This window comes from Aplysia californica, unplaced genomic scaffold (genome assembly GCF_000002075.1).
Source record: "Aplysia californica isolate F4 #8 unplaced genomic scaffold, AplCal3.0 scaffold00378, whole genome shotgun sequence".
Lineage (NCBI taxonomy): Eukaryota > Metazoa > Mollusca > Gastropoda > Aplysiida > Aplysiidae > Aplysia > Aplysia californica.
This window is the reverse complement of record NW_004797648.1, coordinates 24,370-51,991: the sequence shown is the minus strand read 5'-3', so window position 1 is coordinate 51,991 and position 27,622 is coordinate 24,370. Positions and strand designations below refer to the sequence as shown.

The 27,622-nt window shown below is 39.8% G+C and overlaps 2 protein-coding genes across 2 annotated transcripts in view; one reads left to right on the top strand and one right to left on the bottom strand.

The window, feature by feature from the left end:
• Positions 1–6,237: 6,237 nt before the first annotated feature.
• LOC101853401 (tudor domain-containing protein 3) lies at positions 6,238–22,761 on the bottom strand. Its single transcript, XM_035971110.1, has 14 exons — positions 22,724–22,761; positions 18,326–18,410; positions 17,634–17,699; positions 17,017–17,177; positions 16,578–16,719; positions 15,938–16,052; positions 15,215–15,363; positions 14,529–14,706; positions 14,160–14,315; positions 12,982–13,358; positions 12,367–12,939; positions 11,465–11,536; positions 10,588–10,713; positions 6,238–9,353 (listed from the first exon to the last, which is right to left on the bottom strand). The coding sequence occupies exons 1-14, from the start codon at positions 22,753–22,755 to the stop codon at positions 9,192–9,194; spliced, it is 2,394 nt and encodes a 797-aa protein (XP_035827003.1). The 5' UTR covers positions 22,756–22,761; the 3' UTR covers positions 6,238–9,191.
• A 510-nt stretch (positions 22,762–23,271) lies between these two features.
• LOC101851968 (protein diaphanous homolog 1) overlaps positions 23,272–27,622 on the top strand; it is a 24,350-nt gene continuing 19,999 nt past the window's right edge. Inside the window, exons 1-2 of the mRNA XM_005103532.3 lie at positions 23,272–23,349; positions 26,490–26,683. Of these exons, the coding sequence (XP_005103589.1) occupies positions 26,615–26,683 (69 nt within the window). The 5' untranslated portion in view covers positions 23,272–23,349; positions 26,490–26,614. The remainder of the gene's footprint in view (positions 23,350–26,489; positions 26,684–27,622) is intronic.

Sequence of the window (27,622 nt, the reverse complement as noted above, 5' to 3'; positions counted from 1 at the left end):
ATCGATGTTTGATGATGATAGGGAAGAAGGAGCAAACCGCACTGGAGCACCTGCGAACCACCCACAGGAGAAAAGAGTATCACTATCAATCATGTTTCATAAAATGAATGCAATATTTTTACATGTATACCAGCACAAGAAATGCTGACTTGTGTGGTATGGTATGATGGTATAGCATCAGAACAGGTCATGGCTGTTAAGTTACACAATGTCCTCTTGTAGTATAACAAAAATCTTGACATTGGCACAAAAGTGTCACTCAGTGCGGTTTTGAGAATGGTGCACTTGGAACAATGTTCTTGTCTTATCAACACATTTCAAGGCCTACTTTACAGGGGGAGGGGAACATCCACGCACATCCTACCAATTTTGTGAACACAATCCTGTCTATACATTATCTTCACAAGATGATGACGACCAAAGCAGAAAACATATATGCCGGGCCTGCTAATGAAATAAGTTACTTCTCGCTATCTGTGGATGAAGATATTGGCAAAAAATGAATATACAGGAAATCTTGTAGAGTTTCAACTGATGCAATTTTCTTCCATCTTCCAGTGTAACATGTCTTTCATCATTTCAAACTAATAAATTGTACAAACTCAACCTATACACTCAACTTATCTCTAAGTTCATAGGGCCAAGTCTAAGAATAAGATCTGAGAAGTATCTCATTTTGTCAACACACCTCACATGTAATAATCTTCAAAGCTCTTCCAAAAACAATGGCTGCCATATTCAGATATATAGACAGAGAGAGCTACGACAGAAACGTTTTTGACAAGCTGTTTGGTTACTCTCTGGGGAAGACATGAATGAATGGACTCCACTTTTTGGCAAGCTTGAAAAAAAATTGTCGCCTTTTTGCTACAGAACGCTATACAAATTTGATGTACTAGTATTACTCAGGCTTAGAAAAAAAGATAATGGAGCTCACAAGCACGGGGGCAAACCAGAGGCTAGGACAGAATTACGTTTGAGTGTATGCAGCGCACACATGCACACACACACATACATATATATTATCTGTGTGTGTGTATGCTGTACACAAACAAGATATAATTCTCTCCTAACCTCTGACTTTTTCCTTCCCTCCATCCGCTTAGCCTCCAAGTCTGAAGCCACCAGGTTGAGACGATTAGATGCACTGAGATTCTTGTATGAACACTCACACACACACACACACAGGGCCCTCAATAAAGTTTAGAGAACATGCTGACAATGGTTACGAAGATGGTTTTGTTATCACTTTGGTTAAGAAAGTCCTTAATGGTGAGGTGAGAAAACCTTTCAGCATATATATGTGAGGCAGCGTGGTGGAATCAGGCTCTCGTCAATTTTTGGGCATGAAGAGTTATTAGTATCATCTTAAAGCTTGTTCGCTTGTCTTTATTTGGATGAAAAAAGTATCCATTTATCTTGAATACAAGTTGAGATATTTTTGAAAGAAGGAGGTGGGGATCACCTGTTTTCAGAGGTAAAATTAGTGAGAAAATGGACGTTCCTTAGCTTGAGTCCGTGGTAACTAAAAATTTACATTTTCTGTGTCTTTAATCAACGTTTTTTAGAAAAATCCACACAGAAATGAGTTCTTTAATGGGCATGAAAGGTGTTGAGCCAAAAAACAAAAATTTAATAAAAATTCACAAACCTGCGGAAAAATGCAAGTTTCTTCATTTTGATTATTTTGACGAGAGCCTGATTCCATCACGCTGCCTCACATATGATATGTGCACAGTACTACTAATAATGTTGCCATTGAACGTAGGTCACATCTCTTTCTCACTGACTAGTACAGAATCACGTCGAAGTATGAGAATAACACAACAAATAATAAACAAAGCCAAAACAAAACAGAACAAAAGAGCATCTATATACAACACTGTTTGATCTGAGATTAGCGCACATTCATTTAGCAAAAAAATCCAAAACAAGCAAAAACAGAATAACATGACAAAAACAAAAGCATCTCTGCTGTCTGGATTGAGAGTCCTTGCAGAAAATACACCTCAAACAAACACAACTGGTTCACATTCAGTAAATATCATCAGCACCATTTCACAATCGCCCAAATCAGTTTCTGAGGTTTTCAAGAAAAGCCTGTGTTCAAATAAAGACAGTAGGGGGGCATCTTGTAATAATAAGTGTCACGACACAGTGGAATCAAGCGCTCGTCAATTTTGGGGCACGTGGAGTTATTGGTATCAACTGAAAGCTTATTCATTTGCCTTGCTTTCTATGAAAAAATTGCCCATCTATCCTGAATAGAAGTCGAGGTATTTGCTATTGAAGAAAGCTGAGTAGCATGGTTTCAGAGGTAAATTAGAGAAGAAATGGCTGACAAAGTTTGGTAACTTCTATAACTTGAGAGTCCTTGAAAACTGACAATTCGCATATTTTGAGCCATTAATCAACATTTTTCAGTAAGATTCACTCAAAAATGTGTTTTTATACGGACATACAATGTGATGAGCCAAAAAAAGAAAAATTCCATGAAAATAGCCAAACTGGAGGAAAAATGTCAGTTTCTTCGATCTAAATTATTTTGACTAGCGCCTGATTTCACCATGATGCCTCACATATAGGTTCACAATTTCCTTTCTAGTTATGAATCCAACAAATGACAATGCCCAAGTTGTGATTCTGATTCAGACGTTCTCTTTTTCTGTTATTTCCACATGTTTAAAAAATTGACCCGTGGAACAGCCCTGACAAAAGACCTTTCTTGCGACAAAAAAAGAGAGGAAAAGAAACGTTGTGATTGACTCATCTCCCGATCTGATTTAGGAATACAAAACATGCCTCTTTATCTGTGTCAAACTCTGAAACATTCACTTCTAGTTACACCAAAAAGAGCCCCCAATGCACATCAGTCCTATAGATGTTTATTGTACACTAACGCACATGAGCTGCATGAATGCGTGCTTTCAACACGTGAGACAAGATGTTTTTACTAATGTCCTGTTTTGTTGTATGTATGCGTGAGTGCACCTAACCTTTGAAACGTCTACTGCCATTGTTAACAACGACCAAGACAAATTTCTCTCTGCGAGATGAATAAAGATTGTCATTGTCATTGTCAAATACACATATCCCAATGAGGTACATGCACAGCCATCAACACATACACAACACACACATTTCACGTTTAATTAAACACATTTTGATGTGTTGTATGACTAAACACACACTTCACACACACACACACACACTCACATGCATGTGCAGCACAACCACTTGAATTGCATACCACCACACACTTCTAATGCATACACATTCCCACGCAAGAAACAGAAGAACAAATTGAATACAAACTTCTGTGTCTCTGATGATCCATCCTTGACCTCAACACAAGTTGCAGTTGGACGTGAGAATCTTACAATATACACTGTAGTGCTGCAAATTCAATGGAGAACTCTTAATAGTGGCCTGGGACACATTGAATGAATTTAACAGGAAACAGGACAGCAACGGAACAGAGGTAAATTCCTTGTCGTATTGTTGTTGTGCATAATGGTTATGTCAAAGTCTGGACAGGAAAGCAAGAATTAAAATGAATGACTGCTCAGATTGTCTCTTGGGCATTTGTTGGAGTTCGCGAAAAGTAATAATATTTTTTCCCTCTCTCTCTTTCTCTCTCTCACCTCTGACTAGAACAACACCTTTTCCTTTCACATTTAAAGGGCAAAGTCTCAAAGGCTGCTGGGTTGAAGACAACAACAACAACAATTTAGTACACTGAGGCAGCAAAGGAATACGGTGCAAGGGAAAAGTAAGATGACACACAAAAAACCCCAACAAAAAACAGAAGGACAAGAAAGAGGTAGTTTGTTTATCTTACACTTAAAGGAGCAGTACAATAAACATATCCATCATTTAGTGGTAGGAGAAAGCACAACAACAAGACAGAAACAGTAGGGCAATTGTCAAAAAGAAACACTTATCAGTGGCATTCTTTAAACACCCGCGGTGATGATGATGATAATGATGATGGTCACTTAGGAAACAAAAACTAGACAACAGATGGACAACAAAGAAACAGGGCCAGTGGCACCCTCCAACCATCTGTGAAAACGGGAAAGACATACCCCTACCACTATCACCAGCAACACCATTTGTTGGACTCAACAGAAGTTTGTCTTCACTTTGCACATTGCAGCTATCAAAGGCACGTATGGTGAGTATTCACAAGTACTTCAAATTTTGGCAAAAGTCATTCACATACACTACAGACATCTTTTCACACACACAAAATGTTGTTGTTGTCATCAACACTAAACAGAGCAATGCTGAGAAACATCATCAACACCAGAACAAAGTAAACATACAGCACACACTGTGCATGGCGTAAGGATTAACGATATGAGCAAAGAGGTTTTATATATATCAATACTAGAGTGAGCAGCAGTGACGTCATATATGTCAGTGGTCACACAATGGAGGCCTTCTTACCCTCATCGGCATGCCCCCATTTAGTTCTACATGAACAATCTTAGCCCCCATCCCGCTCCCCAAGAGCTCTGGTATTCTAAACACCCCCATGCCCCTATATTTCAGTGCAAGTTTGTAGATTTCCTCTGAAGACCGCCGAGGCGCCTCCATGTGAGTCTCGAAAAGTACTCACTCGTCTGTTGATAAATTGCGCATGTCTTGCCCTTGAGGTTCAGCGTCTGAGAATAGGCACACGCAGCCCCTGTTCATTTACGTGGGGGACATCACTGCCACCAACTCTAGTACAAAATATAACCTCTTTGGATTGGAGTCACTGTACACCGACAAGCTTCTACATTGTCAAATACAATAAATGTATCTAATGAAAAATGTACTGTCTTGTAAAAATTCACTTATGAAAATAATATAACATATATATATTATAAGGACAGTTTCACGCATACGCCATTTTCAAAGTTTTGTTGAAACTTGTACTGTCGTATCTAGAAAGGTGAGACATGCCACAGTCAACTTTTTTTTCACAAATCCTTTGGGATAAGGACTATCAGAACAACAAGGAGCAGAGACAAAATAGTTTTTACAGCAGACAGCACTCAATATTTAATATCAAGGGTCGAGTGGTGAGTGAACTCTCTCACTCTAAAAAGTCAAGCAATGTAAAGTGACTGGTCACTAAGGTGTATCCTTGAGAGAGACATTAAATCTTGCTCAGTGCTGATAATGAGAAAAAGTCAAAAAAGAGGAAAATATTCCGACTCCGTTGCAATTCCAAAATTTCAAAACAGAACTCTAATATTAACTACAATAATACAACTCATACCTTTTTTGTAGTAATATTTTGGAAACAACAACCGCGGAAAATTATCAGCACTGCTTGCTAAAAAAAGGTATTAAATTGTGGCAAACAGCAAAATAGCTTATCTTTTTTTTTTAGATGAACCTGTTGATTTGCTGGACCCTTCATATGTACGGTGTGAATCAAAAACTCCCTTACAGACATGTCATTGGCAAACAAATTCCCTGAAAGGATAAATAAAGTCAAAGTCAAACCAACAATGACAAAATTTTCTTGCAAGCTTGGTAGTTGTTTTTTTTTTGGTTCAAAGTACAGGATAAAAGGATAAACAAAGTAATGTTATAACGAACACAGGGCTCCATATTCCTTTTATATTGATTCTGAATAACTAAACAAACATTCTCTTTGGATACACCTCAAACAACAAAGTGATGTTTACCCCTCTATTATCCATTGTCACAAGTGAGTACCTTAAAATCTCCCTTTTCGTCCCCTCCCCCCCCCTCTCTCCCCCCTCCACGGATAAACAGAAAAAGGGCAACAATTAAAAAACTTTTACCATGACATTAATCCTTACTTTAAACCCTGAGTTTTTTCCACCGTTTCCCAGAGTTGTTTTCTACAGTCACCTACACCTGAAGCACTACGTCTCATTATAACCCCAAAAGCATACCTACAACTTCTAAACGGCGGAAACAAAGGCTTAGTCATTACTAAGAAAACTTGGATCGGGAAGAGTTCCGAAAAACTAGCACTAAAAGAAATTAATGAAACAGTTGTCACAGGTATCGGGCGCTTCCAGTGTCCAATGGGGAACAGGGTTATCACCGCCGGACGCTCCCTGCGTCTGATGGGGTTTAAAGAGTATATAAAGCAGCTTACTCTCTGCCGTATCAGATAATGATACTCTAACTACTAACTGAACCAGTTCTTATTTCTTAAAAAACAACAACAACTACAGCAACAAAAACTCAACGCAAAAAAGAAACTATTTGTTCAAAAAAGCCATTCTTGTAATTTTGAAATTGACAGAATCTCAGCGTAAGAAATACATATACATATCTCTGCATGAACATAATTTATTCACAAGCACAATGACAAAGAAAGAAAATATTGCACACAGAAACTAAAGTCGCTTTAGACAACCTATCTTGTTTAAGCGACCATTTTACAGCACTTGCAACATAATTAGGTAATGCATGTGTTGAAGGTTGGAGGTGTTATGAGAGAGTAACAAACACAATAACAGGAGGAGGGGAGGGATAAGGACGATAAGACATTTGATAGGAAAGAAGGAACAAACCAAACCAGAGCACCTGCCAACCACCCACAGCCTGACTAATTCATCTCAACAACAAAGCAAACTTGGTGTAACAGTAACATGAGGGGAGGAACATCACAGACTAAAGGCCCTGCTTGTGAGCAGTCCAGACACTGGTCTAGTTGTTACGCCCATACAGCATGCTGCAGAGTGTGGATATGGGCTATGTAAAAATGCATTTATAATTATTATCACTGGCCGAGGCCATTTTAGATGATCAGCTGTACATGTCAGGGATGCCAAATGATTTTTGACCCCCCCCCCCCCCCAAATGAGCGGAGCATCACACCTCACCGGAAACGAACCTTGCAAAATTTTTAAATGAGCAAAAAACCCCCATCTTTCTTACCTCTCCCATTTCAAGCAGGAGCACTATGAAAAACCCGGAAAAAGCAGGAAAAAACGGAGATTTGGCATCCCTGACATGTACAGAGAATCTAAGTTCAAGTGCTTACCGTTAAAATAATAATAATATTAATAATAATAATAATGAAGTGCATTTTTATACCACATACTCCTTTGTACACACAGCTCCAGGCGATATACATAAATCTAAGAAAACAATAACAGAAAAAAAAATTTGCTTATATATAAAGAAAGAAGTGACACAAAAAACCAGAGACACGTAAAACGACAACAGGCAATGCCTTTCCTCTGAAATGCTCCGCCAAACAATAATTGCAAAAGGTATTTTTAACTTATTATTCAACAAAATAACTGCCAGTATATAAACAGGGCTACAGTTCCCAGTATATTGCCAGATAACAAAACCACATCATGAGGGACAAAATAAAGTGGACACCACTTCCATGAAAAAAATTCCATCAGACTACCTTACAGGTCTAGAAGAGCAGGCAAAAAGCAAAAAGGAAAACAGTAGAAGGAGAAAGTATTTCAAGTCAAGGAAAACAATTTTTCTTCACTTTGCGCATCAAAACAACATATTCTCTTGAATGTCACGCAATATACTACCAATATCTTAGATTTTCTTTTTAAAAATTAATTTGTGGGGGTTGGCACATCACCACTTCGTTCAAAAAAAAGAAAAAAAAAAAAGAAAAATTCAAGCTAACAATAACAGCAAAGCAAACATACTTCTGTCAATTTAAGAACTGCTAACGATGGACATGAAACTTCAAAATGGAACCATCACTGGTCATTCAGTAGGGCCCACATAAACATATGCACACAACTCTTAGCTACAGGTATGTAACACTAAATGGTTAAGTACCTACGATAAAAGAACACTTGAGGAAGAGACCAACACCATTCATACATACGGGCAGCGATGTTCTAGAATACCATGCAAACTACATACAAATATATATGTACATATGCAATCATCCTTTATATATATTTATACGGTAGTGTTGAAGTCATACCCCTTATCCATATATCAATAAAACACTAAGATCAGTTGCAGAGCGTTTTCCTCTTCAGGATTTCTCTGATTCTACTATGTACAATAAGAAATCAGAAGAAACTCATCTGCCCCTTTTGTACACATGGCTTGAGTCAAGAGTCTTTTGTGTGTACAGTGGAGTCAGTTTCACCTGAACTTGCTAGGAACAATTAATCTTTTCGTTCAAAGTTACCCAGGTTCACTATAAGTGTGTCCATAAAGAAGATACAGAGAAAGACTAGACATCCCTCTTATTGCTGATAACTTCATGGACAATTAATTAATGACTGCTGCTCTATAAATCAGCCTGGGATGGAATGAGTAGGTAAATGGGGAGACGGGGTTTCGGACACAGTTCAGAAAACCCCCCAAAATCCAATGTATTCATATTATCTGGACGAATAAACAACACAATGGGGGGAAAAAATCAGTTTAAAAAATCAGAATCGTATAAATGACTCAACGGAAGAAAGAATCAAATTCATCCCAGCTCATAAAACTGGACTCCGCTGTATACCAAAAAGCCCCTAAATGAAAAACAATGTTCTTTTTTATCTCTGACATTATCCTGGCATTGAAACCAATAAGAAAAGCAATGTTGCATTTGAAACATTAGCTTGACCAGCAACTACCTTTACAAATAGCAACCCCCCCTCCCCCCAAAACCAAACAACAACCGATCCTCTCTTGTAATGTTGTCCTTATTCCCGTTTTGTGCTTTATACCCAAGGTCAAAAACAAGTATGGAAGCCTGCCTTGTGCATGATTCTTAGTTGAACACCTAGAGGTCTGACAGCTGGAAACTTACAGAATCGGAACAGCAAAGTATAGCCCCCTCCCTTTTAAATTGTTTGACCTCGTGCATTACATCCAAGGTCACCTAGTCTGCAATTCTCCAGTTACCAAAAAGAATCCACTGTGGCGTTCCAGCTGTGTTCTGTGGAATTTCAGAAACAGGGAACACTGTTGGTAGTAGTTGTTGTCATGCATGAAGACATGGAGAGTTATACTTGACTTTCATCCAAAATTTACGTAGTATACAGGCTCAGACGATAACCACAGGCCTGACAGTCGGACACTTACAAAATTTAAGTATCATAGTCTTAGAATAAACAAATGAGAAGATGGTGTGCACAGTCTGTATGATTCTCCGGGCGTTATATATTACAAATGTACAACAAGGACTAACATCATAATCAAAAGACAGCAGACGCGCGGGGTCAATGAGACTTCTGATTGGGTGGCTGGTAGTAGGACTGGGTGGGCTTGCGTCTCTCACCGGTGTCGTGTCGTCGACCTCCCCCACCGCTGTAGTAGCCACCGCCTCGTGTGAACTCCATGGGCGGCACAAAGGCGGGTCCTGCGTGGAAGTGCTGGGGATTCTGTGGAGAGGCCAAAAAGTCAAGGTTATCACACGTGGTTAAGGGAGGCGTGAAAGTTTGGGTGGTGTGTGTGTGTGAGTGTGTGTGAGTGTGTGTGCGTGTTCACAAGTCAACTGTTTAACCCCATTTTACTATGTGGGTACAAAACAATGGAGTAACTCTTTTTTTTCGACAGCGAGGAAATATATGCAGTTGGGTATGGACAAACACTTCACGGATTGACAAATATGTTTACAACACATCCATAATGTGGGTCAAGCGATAATGTGAAATTAACGAGATATCAGTCGAGGAATGGCAAAATCTAACTTATCTGTGATTTCCAGTTTTGTGCGGCTATGTTAAGTGACATGCAATTGATGTATTGTGAGATTATACAAACCAAATGTATGTGTGAGTGTGTGTGTGTGAGTGTGTGTGTGTGAGAGAGAGAGATAGTGAACCAGTGAGTGCATTTGTGCGCATGCAAGAGTGCAAGAAAGTGAGAATCAGTGCATGAGGTGTTGTGTAAAATCTGTATGCAAACATTTCAAACAGATGAAAGAGTGCTTTGATTTTGAGAGAGCTGGTGTGTGCGACAAGAGCATTTATATTGCTTGCTTGTTTGAGAAAAGAGAAGCACATGGACACAGTAAGGGTCATTCAACAAAAGAAGTGAGTAAGCCATACAGCCAGAAACGATAGAGATAAAAAAAAGAAAAGAAATAGGATCAGCTTTTTAAGTTTCAGTAAGAGTTTTATGGCACTTGCAACACAATAAGATCATATAAGTGCCAAAAAGGGAGGAAAGGTAAGGACAATAGATGTTTGATAAGAAAGAAGGAACAAACCGCACCATAGCACGTGCCAACCACCCACAAGATCAGCCAGTGGCATTCTTCAACCACCCTCCAGCGTGCACTATGTAGGGCCAGTAGGAAGCATACACCTTAGGCAAACATGAACATCTCTGCACTTGTGTGAGTGAGCACCCACACCTACACAAATTCTTAGTTTTATTTAGTGTTTTATGGCACTTGCAACGCAATAAGGTCATACAAGTGCTGAAGATTAGAGGTGTTACTACAGAATAACAAACACAAAAAGGAAGGAGAGGAGAGAAGGACGGTAGATGCTGATCTGATAGGAAAGAAGGAGCAAAGCACATCAGAGCACCCGCTAACCACCCTTGCACGAGTTCACAAAAGTTGAGACACAACTTGGCCAGCGTTTCTTTGCTTGCCGTCCCACTCACCCAGCCTGACTGCTGCAAAGGTTGGACATCTCCGACAAAAACTTCCTCATGGTTTCCGTAATCGATAAAAGTGACCACCACTGTGTTGCCATTTGGGGCAATGGCCTCCACTACAGCTGGGTAGAACTGAAACAAAGTAGGTCGTCGTTTACAGAGAGCCAGCATGAAAACAGCCACAATTAGTTTTTGTCAGTTTTATGGCACTTGCAACACAATAAAGCCAATGAGTGCCAGAGATTAGAGGTATTAAAAGAGAGTAACAAACACAAAAAAGAAAGCGATTATAAGGACGATAGATGTTTGACAGGAAAGAAGCAGCAAACCACACAGAGCACCCGCCAAACACTCACAGAACAGGACAGTATTTACTATGAAAACAAGTAGAAAAAGTGGACAGCGCCGTAGCAACAACAAACAAAATAAGAGTATCAAGGTAACATAAAACTGTTCTGTCACGAACGCTCACAACTTCCTAAACAGACTTTGTCATTCCAATGACAAGCCCACACATTACACCCCCCCCCCTCCCCAAATCACTGTCACTAATATGTGTTAAATTATGCAACAGTTCACGAAAAAGATTTGCATGTAGTGATAGAAATATACTTGAAAATGTGACTGCAGAATACAAAGGCAATATCTCTTTGAATGCTGAAAATTAAAAGACAAATTGTTTACTTTTCTTTCTAGCTAGCATGTCGTTTTTAAGGTTCGAGAGAAACATGCAAAGTCACACAATAACATCAGCTTTTCTTTACCTCTCCCTACATAGCTTTCGTACAGGGTTTCGGAAGCTCAAATCCATTTTGGCCCATAGCAGCCCCGGTTTACCGAACAGAATCAGATAATAATATGTTTTTTAGACTTCAGAACTCACCTCATTATCTTCCCAATACCGGGCTAGACAAGTGTCGCCCAGGCCAACAGGGACGGCTCCGTTTCCAGGAAACTGAAAAAACCCAAACCAAATCAAAACAAATGATACAATTTTTAATGTGAAAAATAAAACCTCTGAGTACAGCTGACAGCATCTCACAGGCAGGAAGTTCATTTAACTCCTCAATTGACTAATGATAACCAGGAGACGAAAGAATTTGTATGTTTAGTGACTGAAAGCAAACTTATAACTGCATCGGCGTTGGCCTATTTCAAGACAAAACTTCGAGTGAAAATGGTTCAAACGTGGCTCACATATACACATGACCTGAAATGCGAAGTATAGAAATCTGGATTTCCCATGTAACCTTTGTTTGTCTTAAAAAGCGTTTTACTGCACTTGCAACACAATTGCGTCATTTAAGTGTCAAAAATTAGAGAGAAAAAACCCCCCAAAAATTAAAGAGGAGAGATAAGGACTATATATGTTAGATAAGAAAGAAGGAGCAAACCACACCAGAGTACCCGTCAATGACATATTTTGTGGGTCTGGTTATTCCAACAAATCATCTCCGTTCACGAGGAAACATGTATCATAGCAGCTTGTGAGGCACACAAAAGGACATTAGGAACACAATATGTACATCCCCAAAGGCCCATTTGTGGAGAGAGAGAGAGAGAGAGAGAGAGAGAGAGAGAGAGAGAGAGAGAGAGAGAGAGAGAGAGAGACAGAGAGAGACAGAGACAGAGTCCAGCGTTATAACTATGGGACTAGAACGCTGTCAATAAATACTAAAAAGATGTTTTGTAAAAAAAAAACAACAAACAAAAACCCTCCAACAAAATACAAATATTCAAATGAAAAAAAACAAAAAAAAAGCCCAGTTAAAAACATAAATTCACCTGCGGTCCACCAAAGCCCGGTTTCCCTCCGTATGGCATGTGGTGAGCGTCCAGTGCGACCTGTGGGGGGTAACCAGGCGCACCAGCTGAAGGCGGCACGTGCTGCTGATTGTACGGCCCCCGCTGAGACGGACCTCTGTTCTGATGAGACCTGCCTGGCCCTCCTCCTCCTCCTCCGGTTTGCTCAAAGTTTTTCCCATCCCGCGTGTCGCCTCGACTAGAGTTGCGATTCGGCCCGCCAGTGCTGTCGTTATTATTACCCTGCACTCTCTGGCCGTCGGCCCGAGCGTTCCCCTTGTCTTTCGCTGCGTTATGGTCCTGGTTCGGAGGTTGTTTTTTGAAGTCGTTCTCCTGTTGCTGCTGCGGCGGCTCTCGGGGCGGCCTGGAGTCATTTGAAAACTGATTGTTATTGTATCTGCCGCCGCCCGGCTGCTGTACATTCTTCGGACCCCCTCCGTCGCGGCCAGAGTAATCCTGACCCCGACCTTGTTGCTGATATCGGTTGCCCTCCTTCCACTGTTTGTTTTGATTGTTGTAGCTATTCCCCCTCTCCCCGGGAGCTCCTCCTCCTCCTCCTCCCCTGTAGCCCCCTCCCCCGTCACCCCGCCCCCCTCCTTGACCACCATCCCCCCTTCCCATGCGGGCAAACCGTGGAGGTAGGTTCTGCTGCTGCTGATGTTGCTGCTGCTGCCTGTTCCAGTGACCGGGGCCGCTGTCTTCCCCAGCGTGGTGGTCCGCGTTGTCGCGGTAACCACCTCGGGGAGGGCCGCCGCCGTCGCGGTGGTGAAAATTAATGCGGTTCTGAGTGGACCTCGAGTCGTACGATGAGGTAGACGATGAGTAGGGCTGGGAGGATTGAGGACGGCGATCTGGCTTGTCGCTGTAGCCCTGGTCCCGATTGTGCCTGGTTGAGTTGGCGGCTGACGCTGAGGCAGGTGGCGGCAGAAGTGAGGTCGCGGGTCGCTCCACACCCCGTCCTCCTCTGTGAGATTCTGCAAGACACAGAGAAGCACTGGATGTGATTTACATGCAAATGGACAAGATACTATCTACACTGCCGCAAGCTGACATAATGCCTTTTTTTCAATTTTGGAGCTTTTTAAAAAAATGTGCTAAATCGAAAGCCTGATCAGTTACCCTACTTGTGTGAAAAAATAAAATTTGTATAAATTAGAATTCAAATTTCGGAAGAACGCCTTTTATAAACAATTACGCTAACAAAAAGCCTTTTTCTCGAAACTGCTGTGAATTTTTTTTAAAAAGCGTTTTGTCAGCTTACTGCTGTATGGTACATATTATTTACAGCCAGCTCTTTCATCAACAATAAAATTAGATCTCAGACAAAATTGCTCAGATACGAAAAACTTACTAATAATTCACTTAATTTATATCCTTCCAAGCTATCCCCTTTATAAAATTGATGTCACAGAAGCACGCTCAAGGTTATGAGAGGAAAAGACAGAATAAATTGTTTCTTTACAGATCAGACAGTTCTAAAAGCTTACCCGAGGCACTCACAATACATCACAACACAATCTCACATACTTCCATTTGGCAAAGACAGATGGTAAAAACAAAGCAAATACAACAGCAATAGCATCTTACTCTGTTGTTGCCACAACAATGTGGTAAGTATTTTTCACTTATATAAAGAAGAAAAAAAAAAAGGTGTCTGAAATTTGTTGTCATTTGTTGAAATCAAAATAATTTATAATTTTTCACCGGGAACAATGTCCTTCGTGACAGCAGTAGGAACAAATGTAAGTGTGCTTTTAACCTCCACACATCAATACCTTCTTTGGCAGGGATTTTGGTTTCAAGGAAATCGAACAACGTCGCTGGGCCACTTGGTCGTGTGTTCAGAGGGCCATCACCGTCTTCATCAAATTCTCTGTCACGTCCTCTTCGTCGACCTTCACCTCTGTTTTCTGAACCTCCACCCCGGGAACCTGAAATAATATGATCATGGAATGTGTACGGTAATCAGTGTATCTATACTTTCCATATATAAAGAATAAAACATTTGTATCAGTAATCCAGGAAAGAAGAAAAGAAGTCTTGGCACACAGTCTTGGCTTTGCATACTGAGTATTCAAAGCACATGAGCTCTGGTGCACAAGTCCAGAAGGCTCATGGGGGAGTAAACTAGGTCCAACACCTACCTTGTCTTCCTCCTCGATCGCCTCCCCTGTCGCCCCCTCTTTGATATCGATGACCTCCCGACAAAAGAGTGTTGATTGCCTCGCTGACGTTACCCCCGGACACTTTTAGAGCTGAAGTTCCTTCTTCTGCGGAGAAACCCATTTCCACGATGCGGGCCAGATCTTTATCGTTGATAGGCTGAAGAAGAATAAAAAGACTGCTTGCTGGGAGGTGTACAATAAAGCAGCACAATAACAGTAACATGAAAAGAAACGAAAGAGGAGAGATATGGACGATGGGCGTTTGGTAGGAAAGAAAGAGCAGACAACACCAGAGCACCAGCCAACCACCCACATTTGTTTGTTGGAAAAAATGAGAAGCATACTGATATGGTCACATAGTTGTTCAAGGATCAGAAGAAAAAAAAGTATGAAAGACTGAAGGACACGATGGAGGAAAAAGAGAGAAGCAGGACCATCGAATGGTGCCCTCAAACCAAGTGGGTGGTTGGAGGACGCCACTGGTAGGTCCTACTTCGTTACTTTCCTTCTGTTGTTCTGTCTGTCTGTCTTACTTTTTCCCTGCACTAAAAGACCATTATTGTGTCGATGTTTCTAACTTTACTCAAACAAACAAACAAATTAAGCCACCTGCACACATATAACAGGTAAGGCAGAGCACTAAAATATTTCTCTAAGATTCTCACCTGCTTCTGTCCTCCGCCAAAAGTCTTGACTCCCCCTCCGTGAGACTTGGCCTGTAGGGCTTGGTTAATGGTGGCCTGCCGCTGCTGCTGAAACTCGCTATCCTCCTCTATCTTCTTCTCCTTGTTGTTGTTCAGAGACTTGAAGTTATCTGGTGCAGGTCAAAAGTTTGGCAGTTAAAGTATATCATGCCAAAATTAATCTAATCTTGTTTTATTATTTTAAGATTTTTGCGGCACTTGCAACACAATAAAGTTATAAAGTGCCAAAGATTAGAGACATTACAAGACAGTAGAAGATGCAGATCTATTTAAAGGACAGAGTTGAGAAGGTAGACGGTAAAGGCACAATACCCTGATGGGGACTTGGATCAGTGTACTGAAGTGAAGTGTCTCACATAATCGAATGATACACTAGATAAACTCAGACGTTCTATGAACCATCTCACTAGAGTTTAAGTTAAAGAGGGACATAAGGACCCTTTGACCATTGTTAAATTTCTAGGCATTATATTTCTAGAGTGCGCTGAATAAAAAGTGAGATTTTAATTGACAGGGTAAACAATTTAGAGTAAAGATCAGCAATAACCAAAATTTGTGTTCTCCCTATTGTAAGCCTTTCACTATTTCACTCTTGCTGTAACAGAAAAGGAAAAAAGTAAACTAGAAACTTTATTTCCCCAAAATACCATTCATTATCAAAAGTTAACAATGACAGACAATCACCTTTCCTTGCAGGAGGCAACGGTTCATTTGCAATCTTTTTCCCAAATGGAACAAATAATGGTGGCCCTCCCTCTCCTCTCATATTGGACCTGATCTGAGACTGTTTAGCAAGTGTCTGTCGAGGAAATAAATAAGGGAAAGTGTTCATTTCTGGAAACATTTTGTTCAACCTATCAAGAGCCATGAAAAATGAAAAGCATTGCATTTTTTAAACAAAATCATAACACTGTTAAGAACCCCCCCCCCCCCCACCCCTTATTAAATTTCACAAAAATGAATATGTCTGTAAAAATGTACTTAAGGGAAAAAAAAAGACTTTTATTAGCAATTGTCACTCTCATTCTTGTTTCATCTATTAGAATCTAAAGGTGTGAAAAGAATATCACAAGAAAGTTTACTTTTCAGAGACGCCAAAGAGCCACCCCTCAAAAATTCTCCATTTATCAGACCTCATGGAACTGCAAACGTGGGGACCTAAAATTTACATATAACATGTAATACATTTCATCTTATATCAAAACCATTCTTTCATAAAGTGCAAAATGTGGACAAATTCAGAAACCTGGATGTAAACAGCACCTTTTGACTCCTGAAACCAGAGTTCTGACAAACGGACGGGACAATTCGTTTTGTACCTTACCTTCTTCAGTTCCCAGGGATCTGCCAGACTCTCCACGTGGCCACCAAGCAGGCTGGTGTTTTTGCCGTTGAGAAGGAGAAAGTTGGTTTCCACTTCCACTGTCCCGGACAGCAGCACCTTGCTCCCTGGCGGAGTGTTCACCCTGAGGAAAGCAACGTCGTTGAGTTGTCAGCACTATAATAGTTACATTTCAGTGGCATGAATAGTAGTTTCATTCTGGGTTCAATAGTCAGACTATAAAAAATCTGAAAAATCTCCACTTATCAAGATTCTGTGAGTGAGACAAACTTTGTCTTCAGAACATCTTATACTGTAACAGTCCATCAAATTCTACAGCTTAAAAAAAAAATACAATGTCACAGAACCTTGTCCAAAATTTAGAAGCAATAAAAGACTGTCTTACACAGGCGTTCATCAATGGTTCTAGAAAAATCCTCACCCAAGTCCCTTGACTGCTTCCAGAGTAACTGCTGAACACGTCGTGTGGCCATCTGTCAAAGACAGTCGACATAATCGAGGGGCTGTCTGCGATTCCTCATTATCTTTGGGAGCTGACACCACTCGCAACTTCTGTAGTTGCAGAACTGCTGGCCCTTCCACCTGTACAGAGCAACATGAAACCTGGATATTTTTATCTGTGACTTGTTCAATGAACATCGAACATGTACATTTCACGCAAAGTTCACACAGTTTTGTTTTTTTCTTTTATTATTCATGGTATATCTATAACGGGGCATAACACAAACATATAATATGATCTTTAAAAAACCCCCCACCCAAAACTTAAGTTGACACCACACTAAAGTGTATAACCCAAAAGTTATCAACATCAAATAAAATCAGTTTTTAATGTGACTTGTAAAATTGAAGAAACCAGTACAAAAAAACCCAAACAAACACCAACTCACCAACCATTAAGAAATGCCGGAGTTGGAATTCAAACTTCATGTTTATTAATAAACAAACAAACTCACTGCTCTCTGCCATTATATTCAACTTATATTTCATATATTCCTGCTGAATATGACAACATAATAAAATTTTACATCAACTCACATAATCCAGACGTCCTCTGTTAATATCCTCATTCAGCCATTTACCCCCCACATCTCTCAGGTCACTCTGGGGAGTTGTAATGAAGTCAAAATTAGTGGTCAATTCATATTATTTCACAACAATCACACGCATGAGCAAAACAGTAATAACATACAACTAAAACTTGATCCTATTTTTTACTTGACAAGCGGGAATTAACAATAGATCATTAATCCCACAGAACAGTTAATGAAATTTACCAGACTATTCTTCTACCTTGACTAGTTTAAAATTCTTAATTTTGCAAAAGTGGCCACAACAAGCTGTGTTTGCTTCTTCAATTTTCTACTGCAAAGCTGTTACAGTTTATATCCATCCTTTCCCACCACAGGTTCTTGGGTATGAGAAATGTGGGAAAATCCCTAGGCGATATTCTTATGTATGTATCTCGATCAACCAGGTTTTGACCACCTATCTAAAAACAGAGCACATAAAAGACAAATTAATTAAATTATAACCCCCCCACTCTTGAACAACCACAATAAAAGGTATACTGAAAAAGACAATCAAAAACCATAAAGAAAGAATTATCATGAAACCACAATTGTAAGAAAAAATGAAAGAAAAATATTCCCTCATTTTATATGTGCAAAATATGCATTTTTCACTTAACAATGAACAAAAAACAAATTTTAATTCAAAAGGCGTCGTACATCCAGTGCTTTCTTGATGATGGCATCTGCATTACTCTTGTCGTTGCCCCCTGTACACTGAGCAATGCCCTCATCTGAGAGATGCCTGCAACAGAGAACAGGAAATTGTCACATCAGGAAACAAAACAACAAAATTACAGCAAGAAACAAATAAAAAGAAAACAAGAGCCAGACACACATATTATTTTAATTGACACAAACAAAAACCACTTTGACTAAAAATTAATTTTCAACTTCTTTGAGCCTATCAGCACTAAAGTCTAACAGCTTTTCGAGAGTAGAAGGTTTTCTTTCTTTTTGACCCTGTCATAAAAGTATAAACTCCATATTGCCCAGATTTTTAATGAGCTGCACAAGAGGCACACTTTCCCCTCAGACTGAAATTTGAAAGTGCAGTGATTAAGTTGAGTGAATTTTTACATTAAAGGATGCATATGATGTTGAATGTTAAATATGACAGACAGTCAGGCTTCAACGAGAGTAGTAGTTCTGTCATATTTGTGTGCTAAAATCTCGGCGACAGATTTATGTTAAAAAAACAACAACACACACACAATAAAAAAACACAACGTTTTCAAAGTAAGTTGGGAAAAGGAAACACACTCTTGACTCCCAATTTTATTTTAAAAATTCATTTACACGTTCCAGCTGTTCCGATGATGACGCTAAAAATCAAACAAATTTTTGTCTGGACTAAGTGAATTTCACCTTTCAAATTTCCCCAGGAATTTATGAACTTCACTACTATAATCAAAGAACAATTAATCTTTTCTCATGTGAAACACCAAAATATGAAAGATTCAGACGAGAACAATTCTCAGGGCAGGTTTTTGACACTGTGTACGTAAGAAATATCACTAAATCAATTCTGCATGGAATAAAGGGTAGTAATGTGGGGAAGCAATTCTAATCCTCAAACATTATACATAAAGGTATATCACTCAGTATCTCTTCCATTATAATTCTAGGTATACAGCCTGGCACAGCTACTGACAACCCCCCCCCCCCAAAAGTATGGTAAAGCAACTGAAAAAAAGACCACCAACCAAATTATCGAATACACATAAAAACTCTATACACAAGTACAATAACCAGTGCATTCCCAAACCCAGTTACCAGAACACACTTTTCTATGTCCTCACAAACCTCACCCTTCATTTCTCCCAAAACACTTACTTCACAGCAACCACGTTGATAAAAAGGAACAGGTAATACAGTAGTCTCCGCCTAAGATCCCGGTACTCGGGAGCAAAGAAATGCGGGACCTTAGGCGAACCGGGATCTTAACCGACGATCCCAGGGAAGAATCTATGGGGACCCATGTTAAGGCTTACAATCAGTAAAATGGTCTCCCTCCACCTTAAAATGAACTTACGTGAACCCTTGGTGGGTTTATGACATATGGCGAGCAAAGAGTGGTTAACCTTGATGGCCTATCACAGTGCATAGTGCCATGAGGCGTGCCATTTTCACTTATTATCCTGAGTCACAAGATCTATTGCCCCTCCCCTTTACCTGTCGAAAATTCACAGCTTTCCATCTCTGACCGAGTCTCCCCCCGCCTCCCCAAACGCCTTTGTCGTTACACACCATTACGTCGTGAACACACCAATTAAAATTCAGTCAGTCTAGCAAATTCGGGCGTAGAGACAACTGCTGCAATCAACGCCTACTGCAACGGTCAGGGAAGAGTTCACGGTTCGATGTGATCCCACCTGGAAAGAACGTGTAGGCCCTACCCACACAGCAAGTGATGTAAGTATAGGGGGAGAGCTCAGGTGTGAGTGCGATGCGTGGGGAAAACAAACGCGTCGGTCAGTTCACACCCCGGTGTGATCCCGTCGGGGGCAAACATTGATATCGCTTCATCCAGTTTTACTTACACGTGTATGTGATCACATTCCCGATAGTGGCAGATCTTTGACGCGACGGACAGTTTATTGATCTCAACTTTTCCCTCTTCCTTGATTGGCTGTGCCTGCCCGGGTTTTTGTTCCGCAAATTATGATCTGAAATGCGGGATCTTAGCCGAATGTAGACCTTCAGAGTGAATCAGAGCGGGATCTTAGGGGTGACTTTTGTATAGTAAAAGTTCTGTTTTCTTAAAACAGCGGGATCTTAAGTGGACCGGGATCGTAAGCGGTGGGATCTTAGGCGGAGGCTACTGTATCTAAATAAGCATTATTATATTATAAAATATTTACATTAAAACTTAAATGCAGGGGGCTGAAAGATGACTTAGGTTAGAAGAGGAGCAGGATAAAATTACAACTAAAGCTCAAGAGTGAAAGGGTGCAAACAAACTTGAAAGACAAATAAAAAAAAAATTCAACTTAATATTTAGATCTAGCTTAAATCTAGATTAGATCCTTAGATTTAGATTTAGGAAGTGCCTATTCTCACCCCGGGTGAGAATAAAAATACAATCGACCTCTCACCCCGGGTGAGACTTGCCGTCTTTGCTATTCTCACCTGGTGTGAAACAAGACCTGTTTTTCTTTATTTCAGAATACTGTCTATCGGTGTGGGTGATCAAATTTACAAAAAAGAAGAAAGAAATGATGTTATAGCACAAAAGTAAACTAATTTTGTTGTCTACAAAGATGCTATAGCTATTTCACTTTTCAAATCGAGCCAAAATATGACGGTCGGCATTTTGTTTGGCGTGGAAGTTCGTGCTAGAATCTACTCCTCTCTCTCCCATCTTTCTCCCCCCCCCCCCCCTTATCTCCGCCTCGCGTCTCTCTAACAAAACCAGGTATCCCCAGCAAAGACCCGTTCATTGCCCACAGACAAAATTCCACGCTTTTAACACAAGAGAATGCTTGTTTACACTGGTATCACGGTGAACGCACATCGGGTGAGAATAGCCAAAAGGCTTGCCCTCTCAACCGGAGTGATCGGCCTGGGCCGATGCACTTAGCGGTAAATACACAACGGGTGAGAATAGCCAGAAGATTTGTCCTCTCACCAACTAAAACTGCGCTATTCTCAACATAAGAAAACATGTACAGAAAATGTTAACGAGTAAGATGTTTGCAATCAGTGCAAGAAAAGAGACCCGGGAAAAAAGTATCTCTGCTGGTGAAACTCAATGGGTAGTGTGTGAGAAATGTGATAGGTGGTATCACCGCAGTTATGTGTTAGGTATTCACATGATGGAGACTTTCAATGTTGTGTGTGTATAGGTTCTGTATGAAGACCTAAATCGATCAAATATTGAGTATCTTAGAAGCAGATTGAAAGACTTTGAATAGATATATCTAGACCTACTCTGAGAGTGAGAAGCTCTTTGCATGGTCATTTAAACATATTTTGTTCCTGATTACATTCACTTTCAAATCATAAATTATGTAAAGAACAACATCAGTGTGTCCCGATCTCTTGTTTACAAAGAATGCATTGAAGTTTATCTTGAGCAGTTTGAATGTTATGAATCTTCTGATAGCTATTATATATAGTGATGTATTCTATTCTTCTTTCCTTGTTCCCCCCCGTTTGTCGTTTGTTATCGGTGTGTTATGCATGTAACAACGACCGCTTCTCGAGGACACGATTCCTCAACACTGGATAAAATACATGTAGTCGTTCGATCTATTTTTGGTGTAGACTCTAGGCCTATATGCACAATAACGAACAAATGCCAGGATCGGTACTAGTAAATCGACTGATTTTCCTGGGGATTTCCTGGGACACTCTTACCCCCACCCCCAACCTCTTATTTTCCTACCTTCCGAGTAAAATCTTACTTTCAGAAAGCATACCCCCCCCCCCCCCCCAAATCATAGTGGAGCAATGAAAAGTAGGTTATTAGAAACAAAGGCAAAGACTAGATCTAGATCTAGAGTAGTAAAACAGTAGGCCCTACTGGCATCTCAAATAGCTAGCACGGCACGGGGCTAATCAGAACGAGGCGTTTTGATTAGCATGGATGGGAGCTAGAATCTATTCAGAATGCAGTGTTTCCAATAACGCCAGCCTAAAATCCTAAATATGTTGTCCTCCCAATGAATGAGTCAACATCTCCAGGATAATATTCTCCCCCTTCACCACCAATCCAGATTATACTAAAGGTCTCGATGAGCGCACAGTGTTTTCTTCACAGTTCTTCATCAGAATTAGTCATTAGGTAACCGGTAGGCTGGTAGTGGCGCGTTGACTGTAGATTTCTAGGAAGCACTCACTCAACTGAAAAAAAGAACTGACTGCTAAGCCTTAGCTCAGCTATCGCACTATCGGTAACTAGCGTATTCGTAAGCTTAACTACAGGATGTAATATTGAAGAATCAACGTAAAAGGTACATGGATTGATGCAAATAACATTAGCTTCAACAAAATTTTTACAAGCAAAAGACATCTATGCGCATGATACATTTTGATGAAAAACGTGTCACATACCATCCCCGTCGGTCCAACTCGGCGGCCGCCATATTGTTTACGAGAAAGTGCTAGCCAGGAGTATTGTGCATTGAATGCCTAACGTAAGTTGCAAAATTTGTAGGCCTAGCCAAGGCCATCAACCCGACAGTGATGAAGTAGGCGACTACACTTTACACTCCATACTTTGACTTAAAGTAGCTTTTCCACTTTTCTCCACACAATTAGGCTACAGTTTAGGTTTCAAGTTCAAGTAACCAGCACTGTTGTCTGTAGGCTAGCATATTTCTCTGAGCAGATCAAGCTCTCTTCTTCCTGCCAAGAACTTCATGCTCGAATACAGTGTAATTTCTCCATAGATTTTCATTCTTGGTGAAAAGCATGGAACCATCATAGTATTAAATCTCATTTTTTCGTTATCTTTGCATTCGTCCCAAGGACCTTACTGTAACCTCTTTGATTCGTTCTTATCCAGCCTAATAAGACTCAATTTAAATGAGGGCAAAATTGGCAATACAACAACATCCAGTAGCGTTTGTTACAGCTCATATAATTGGCTGAATTCTGACCTGACCTCTGACTGCTACTGCTACCACAATATGATGGCGGATGTTGATGACTAAAGTGAGGAAGTGGAGAAAAGCCTGGTAGGAGTCGAGCCTTAGAGCTTAGTCGTGGATATCCTTCTCGTTACTCTCTTTTATTCGCAACTTCTGGTTTTGTATGATTGTGTTAAAAGTTCACATTGTTCTTGCTGGGGATTATACTGCCACCGTTGCCTTGCTTTCAAGACGGCGACTCATAGAGATCAAGACAGTCGCAAGTCACAAGGGTGTTTGGCTTGTTTGAGATTCGAGCGGGGGGAGTCGGCGCGGTCACAATTCGACATCGGTCATTGTTGAAGATCATGCAGCTTACTAAATCTAGTCTAGAATCTAGATTTAGATTTAGATCTTCTAGAATCTAGGTTAGACGATAGTAAAGACCTTATAGTCGCAATTCGGGTCGTACGGAGAAACAATCCCACTAAATGAAGAAACTTAGTAAAGTAGTAAAGTAAAGTCATGTCGATGTTGTGCCTACGTCCAGACTTGGCCTTACTTGGCTCTTTAAGAAACTTTTAAAGGACAATATGACTAGATTCTTGATCTAGAGATCTAGATTCTAGATCTAGATATATAGATCTAGCTGACAAACTTACTCATCAGTCTCACATCTGTGACATAAGTCATTTGTTGTGACGGATGACAAAAGTATCCGAATTATTATAGGCTATTATAGGGCCTAGAATCTAGAGGGGATAGTTTCCAGATGAGATAAGATTGTCACAGAAGTGTGAGAAAAGGTCAATTCACTTTCTAATATCGTTTGTTTTCTAAAAACTTATGTACCCGTCTCATGTTCACGTTGTATATATAGATCTATACTTCTTTTCTAGTAGTATTTTGCATGCTATACACACACATAGATCATATATATGGTCTTCATTTTTGCCGCAAATCAATAATTATTGAGTTATTGATGTTTGAAAATAGTAAATTTAACAATAAAATAAAATGGGGGGTTTCAGGGGGACATGCCGCCCTGACCTAAAAAGAATGGGGGGTTTCAGGGGGGAATGCATCCCTGCATTTCACAATAATTAGATGTTTTGGCAATTAGGATTGATATTTTATTTACTTGAAAACGATTGATTTGCAAGGGTTTTAGTGGCGTGTGTTCTACTGCAAAAATTATGGCAGTTTAGCTCTCAAATCTATGCTGATGTGTGGGTGCATAAAAGTAAAAATTTACCCTTATTATTCTATTTCTTGCCTTGCAATTTGTCAATAGATCGCTAGATCTATATTGGTTTCCAAAACTTTTACTTAAAGTTTTAGACTCGCTTGTCAGGTCAAATATAATGAAATAAAACTTAATATACGGCAAAAGTTTATAAGTGTTCCTGTTACAAAGGGTCAAAACATTATTATAGCCATTAGGCCTATCTATGTCAGGTTAACGGTTAACTCAAGATTCTCAGTTAGATTCGATTTAGATGATCAAAGCTTAAGACGTAAGGATTTCATACTTTGTAAAGATAATATGGCATTTTTAATTCAAAGTGACTATTTCTCCGAACGCTCGGGATAATAAACTTGAACTTTATTTCTCCGAATGGTTTCCGTTCTCGAGTTTTGTTGGTTATTTGCGAGAGTTCAGCGTCATCTTTCATTCTGCTGTTCTGGGAGGACTGGAAAAAGCATTTTTTTGTATTGAATTTGATTTCTAGAGCTAGAAATTTTTAGTTGTCGGAATATATTCAGATACTTCAATTATAGTTTAAGTCTAGCTGCACTTAGATCTAGGTTTGGCCCTATTGACTCAAACCTGTTGAGTACTCAGGTCTCATTTGATCTAGATCTAGTAAATTATTCAGGTTTAAAATTACATTCAGGTCAGTGAGGTACTTTTTTGTTTTGTCTGAAATACAAATACTTTATGCATTGCAAACTAAAAATTTCATTTACAATTTGTTAAGCCATCATTATTAAGTACGGCTAGCCCGACAGTCTAGCCGTCCTTAAGTACGGCTAGCCTAGCTATCTAGCCCTACTTATCTTAGGCACTATTAACATTAGAAAACAGGTCTCATTAGTAATTATTCAGGTTTAAAACACAAGCACTGTTAGTAAGGCACCTGGTTTCGTCTCAAATACTAATACTTTTGGTACTGCAAACTAAAAATTTATTTTTACAATTCAGTAGGCCTATTTTTTTGTTTTGTTTTGTCAGTCTAGCCATCATTATAGTACGGCTAGTCTCTTCCTACTTCATTTGAAAATGCCTTATAAAGGTGCTTCGAGAAAACAAGACTGCTCGACTTCGGCAGTAACCTTTTTTGATATTTTTAGTGTCCCTAAAACAAAAACTAAATCACAAAATAAATCCCTTCACCCCCCCCTTTCACACCTTACACACACACACAGGCACACACACGTACACTCACACGGCACACATACACACACACGCGGGCCACTCCATTCGCAAATACCAAAAAATCTCGAGAGCAGAAACTGTTAGGAGAAATTGAGTTCAAGTTTATTTTCTTGAGCGTTCGGAGAAATAGAGCCGGCTTTTATAATAATATGGTCATCATATTCGTTTAATTAGCGAGACAGATTATAAGTGTGGTCTACATGATTTTTTTAGGAGTGGTAACAAATTGCTTGCCATTTAAGTTGCTCCTTCCTTAGAAAAACTCTTTACTTCGTCATAGGTTGCTGTTGTGAAGGCTTGTTGACGATTAATTCGTAACAATTTTGGTTATTTCTATTGACAGTCAATGGACACTGAATTGTCAATTATTAACTTAGTGGCATATATGATAAGTCCATTTTCATGTAGAGTGTAGTTTTTTTGGGAAAGCCTCTATATTTTGTCAGTTACATTTCTACAAGTGTCAGACTTCATTGTACAGACCAGGTAATAATTCAAAAATAGAACTGAGAGTCTGAATCAAAGGTAATTCATTTCTCAGAGACCAAAACAAAAAGTCAAGATGATAGTATGTTGTGAAAAGTAACTCTTTTTACAAGTTGATGGTGTTTATTTTGTCACATGTGCATGTTTTAGGCTTCATTTTGATTATAGAGATTGAAGCTTTTTACACACTCCTGTATGTATAATGGGAAACGGAAAATCACTGTAAATCAGTCTGAGCTTCTTGGAAAGTTTTTATTTCGTTAAACATTTTTTAATGTGTTCTACTACTACTTCTGAAGCTGTTTTTTCATAATTTGTGCAGGTTTTATTGATTTTGTGAATTCAATCTTGTGCGGAGTTGTAAGCAGAACTTTTCTTTTGGATTTATGCGGCCGAAAGTGTGAATTTGCTTTGCTTTATGCATGGTGAAAGTGAAAAAAAATCACCATGAGTAGTCTTCGGAATCCTGGTGTGGATAAAAAGGATAAGGATAAGGACAAAAATCGCAACAGTTTCGTAAGTACCCTGTCGTTTTTCTTCTTTGTGTCATAAATTTACTCTGTTGTTGAAAGATAAATTTAATGTCTTAAGCTGTAAAGTCATTTGAGAATATGAGCTAGCATTATGAAATTATGTAAAGAAAAGAATGTGTCGTAGAGATATATCATGTATAGGAAGTGGTTATTCTCACCCTGGGTGAGAATCTATGTCTTGCTATTCTCACCCCCTCACCCTTGTTTTACCGGAAATGACCCAAGAAGGATCAGGGCTGAGGTTACTGGGGCTGATGCCCCACAGGATCGTGTTGGTGTCCGAATACATAGATATCTAGTCACAGTCAGGGTTGTGAATTTGGAACCAAATCCCAGGAATTTGGCTTTTTTTATCTCGTCTGGCCCGGAGAATTTCATTTGGCTCTCTGGCTCTTTTTTGGTTCAAACTCCAAATGCTCAAGAAGAAGGGGACAGAAAAGGCAAGGGAAAAAAAAAAGAAAATGAAAGAATAAAAGCCAAAAAAAAATGAAAGTGAAGAAAAGAGCTTGGATTGCTTGATAAAATTTATAAACTAGTTAACACGATTTACGCCCTCGCCCATTTGGTCTGAATAATTTACAACCCTTCAACCGTCATGCAAGAGTATAAATTTTAATGGTCTCGTGCTCGTGTCTGGACGTTCATACACGCTGTTCTGTTCCTTGAACCATAATTGATTGTGTGCAGACAGAGAGGCCTGCCATCCCAAGTGTGTAAACAATGAATGGTCTGGCCTCCGGCTGGACCCATAACCCGCTCAGTAGCATCGGTAGTGAGCCTTCTTTTTTTAATTGGAGAGGTGAAAAATGTTTATTTTTCGTTCCCAACCACATGCAGTAAGCGACCAAGGGCCTAGGTGAATTTATCGGCCTGCGAGAGGTCAGCTATTCACACCAAAGTGGGGGGGGGGGGGGGGGAAAAA